At 36.2% G+C, this 2,500-nt stretch overlaps 1 protein-coding gene across 1 annotated transcript in view; it reads left to right on the top strand.

Annotated features, from left to right (window-relative positions):
- The window catches only part of LOC137990782 (uncharacterized), a 5,433-nt gene extending 2,946 nt beyond the window's left edge, over nt 1-2,487 (top strand). Inside the window, exons 7-11 of the mRNA XM_068835891.1 lie at nt 499-575; nt 655-780; nt 1,280-1,476; nt 1,722-1,790; nt 2,084-2,487. Coding sequence (XP_068691992.1) covers nt 499-575; nt 655-780; nt 1,280-1,476; nt 1,722-1,790; nt 2,084-2,483 — 869 coding nt within the window. The 3' untranslated portion in view covers nt 2,484-2,487. The remainder of the gene's footprint in view (nt 1-498; nt 576-654; nt 781-1,279; nt 1,477-1,721; nt 1,791-2,083) is intronic.
- The last annotated feature ends 13 nt before the right edge of the window (nt 2,488-2,500 follow it).

Raw genomic sequence — 2,500 nt, 5'->3', positions numbered from 1 at the left:
GTAAAGTGAATGTATGTATATTTTGTAGCCCGGTCAAAATGAGATTCTGGTTGAATGAAAACCCCTTGTCTCCTTTCCCTAATTATTCATGGATCATGAATAATTAGGGTTTGAAGACAAAGGAAATTGAGAATCAAACTAGGTTTAAATTATTTCAACTTGAATTTCATTTTGACCTGCAACATATATATATGTCATTATAGACTAACCATTGCATATAGCAACTTTTGAGTTTAAATTTATTTACAGGACCAGTTAGAGTCTTTGGCAAAGTTTGTACCCAATTTAAGGATACTTACTCTGTGGTTTTTAATTAAACAATAAATTTATTATGCACTTGTGCTTGTTGGATGGGATAGTTATATAGGTATTTCATTAGCTATCTCATAAGGCATATCCAAAGCATGCTTGAAAAATAATCGTTAGATATTACAGCTGAAGATTGTTTCTTTTTTGTTAGATGAGCTCTTGATTGACATGTCTATATTTCTTTTGTAGCTGAGGACTTCAAAGATGTATTTCACTCCCTAGATGTCTGGCATAAGGCTAAAAGCATTAGAAAATGTATTCAAAAGGTAATTGTTGTTTTTGTTGCCCATGGAGTGAAAGAGACCAGCTGTTTGACTTTTTGGCTTAGTTTTGTTTTTGTTTCAGGTTGCTGCCACCAAGGGAAATGAAAAAATTGCAGAATGGTCAGACAGAATTATCAATCATTTCTGGTACTGTTGTTCTGTTGCATCAGAATGCGCTGATAAAGTAAAGGCCATTGCTCTTCTAAAGGTAATGTTATTGATAATTAGTGATTTGAAACATTCGGCCTTTTAATAAGATTTTGTGCAAAGAAAGTCATGCCTAACATAGCAAAGGGTATCAGGTGGATTTTATCTGTTGGGCTAGAGACATTTTTGAATTTTTTCAAAAACAGAAGTACTGTAGTAAAAATGACTTTGTGTGAAATGTATATCCTTGTTACATTGAGGGAAAGAGAAAACAGGAAGGCTGATTTTGCACTTTGGAAGAGCTTGATTCATAATTTCATAAGAAGCTAAATCAGATCATTCTTTATCATAGATTTTTCAAAAGAAAATATTAGTCTAATAATAATAAGCATCATCAGGATGTTTGAGATAACATCTAATTCACCCTTTGACAAATCCCACGTTTCAAACATTAGTCTCAGTTCGAAAACTAACAACCTACTGTAGTAAGCAGGCCATCACAGAAAGGACATTGAAAAAAGCTGTAGTGGCTTGGTTTGTATTTCTCATTATTTTTCTAGGACAAATGGCTAGGTTTGCTTCGCCATGTGTGTGATGACCACGAATGGACTGGGGGACAGTGTGCACATGGGGATATTAGTCCAGATGATGAGCAGCCACCATGGTTTGACCGGCGGGACGAAGATTTTAATGCACTTCAGAAAGTGATTCTTGAGCCCACTCTCCTAGAAAGTTTCAAGTACTATGTCAGATTCAGGTATGAGTGCAGAGCAAACTTTTTCAAGATTGTATATACGGAAAAGTTTCAGGTGAACTCTAGATGTATATAATACTCTATTAATTTTTTTGCCTATTGGGTTTCTCTTTCTTGTGCATCAGTAATTTTCTTACCACATTCTGTCAACATGCATAATACCTAAGTATAAATAGCAAAAACGTTTGCACACTTTTTACTGTGAAAAGTGCAATTGTTTGACATGTCTTTCCATTCGTTGCCTTTAGACATACAGGTTCGCTGGAATGTGCCAATAGCATGTCACTGGGATATACACCTAAGAGATGTTCTTACACGTAAGTTGAAATATGTACTTATGTGGGATCCCACAGTCAAGAATGTTCTTGTTTTTTCCCAGGGGCCAAATGATGTGAGTATGAATGGCTACCAAAAGTTCAAATCTAAAAGATCTCATTTTAGGAGGGTTTTACTTCACAGCTAAACAAACTAGAACTGCACATGAATGACGGCACCCATTAAATTTACAATATATTCAAAAATGATGTCACCAATTGTGACATCATTTTGACATATTGTCTCTTTTACTAGGTAGTAATATGGGGACTTTTCTTCAATTTTCTCTGGCTAGGTTTCAAGTGTACAAGGCAAGGAGGCAGCTTGCAGTAATAGACTGGAATTATCATGTTGACAGAGCCACTGCCACGAATGAGAAGAAAGAGGCAAGGCACACCAGAAAGTATAACCAAAGGACGAAAGAATGGAACACCAGAGTGGTGAAGGTATCCAAAGACTTTGGATACATACCTATCCTGATGGCCAAAATATTCAAACGGCGATTTGAGGACCTAAAACCAATAGACCGTCATGTGTCATTGTGTGAAGATGACCCAGCAAGAATTGCTCCAACAATTGCTGAGGTCCCCCCTGTTCCCTCAAAGGAACTGTACATAAGGCACCAGTCAAGGTTTTCAAAATGTAAAACAAATTTATTCACATCAAAGCAGTCAACTGAAACTGACAAACCATAACTATTTCAATGGGTTCT

This window comes from Montipora foliosa, chromosome 2 (genome assembly GCF_036669935.1).
Source record: "Montipora foliosa isolate CH-2021 chromosome 2, ASM3666993v2, whole genome shotgun sequence".
NCBI lineage: Eukaryota > Metazoa > Cnidaria > Anthozoa > Scleractinia > Acroporidae > Montipora > Montipora foliosa.
Note: the sequence above shows the minus strand (reverse complement) of the source record. Positions and strands in the feature narration are given on the sequence as shown.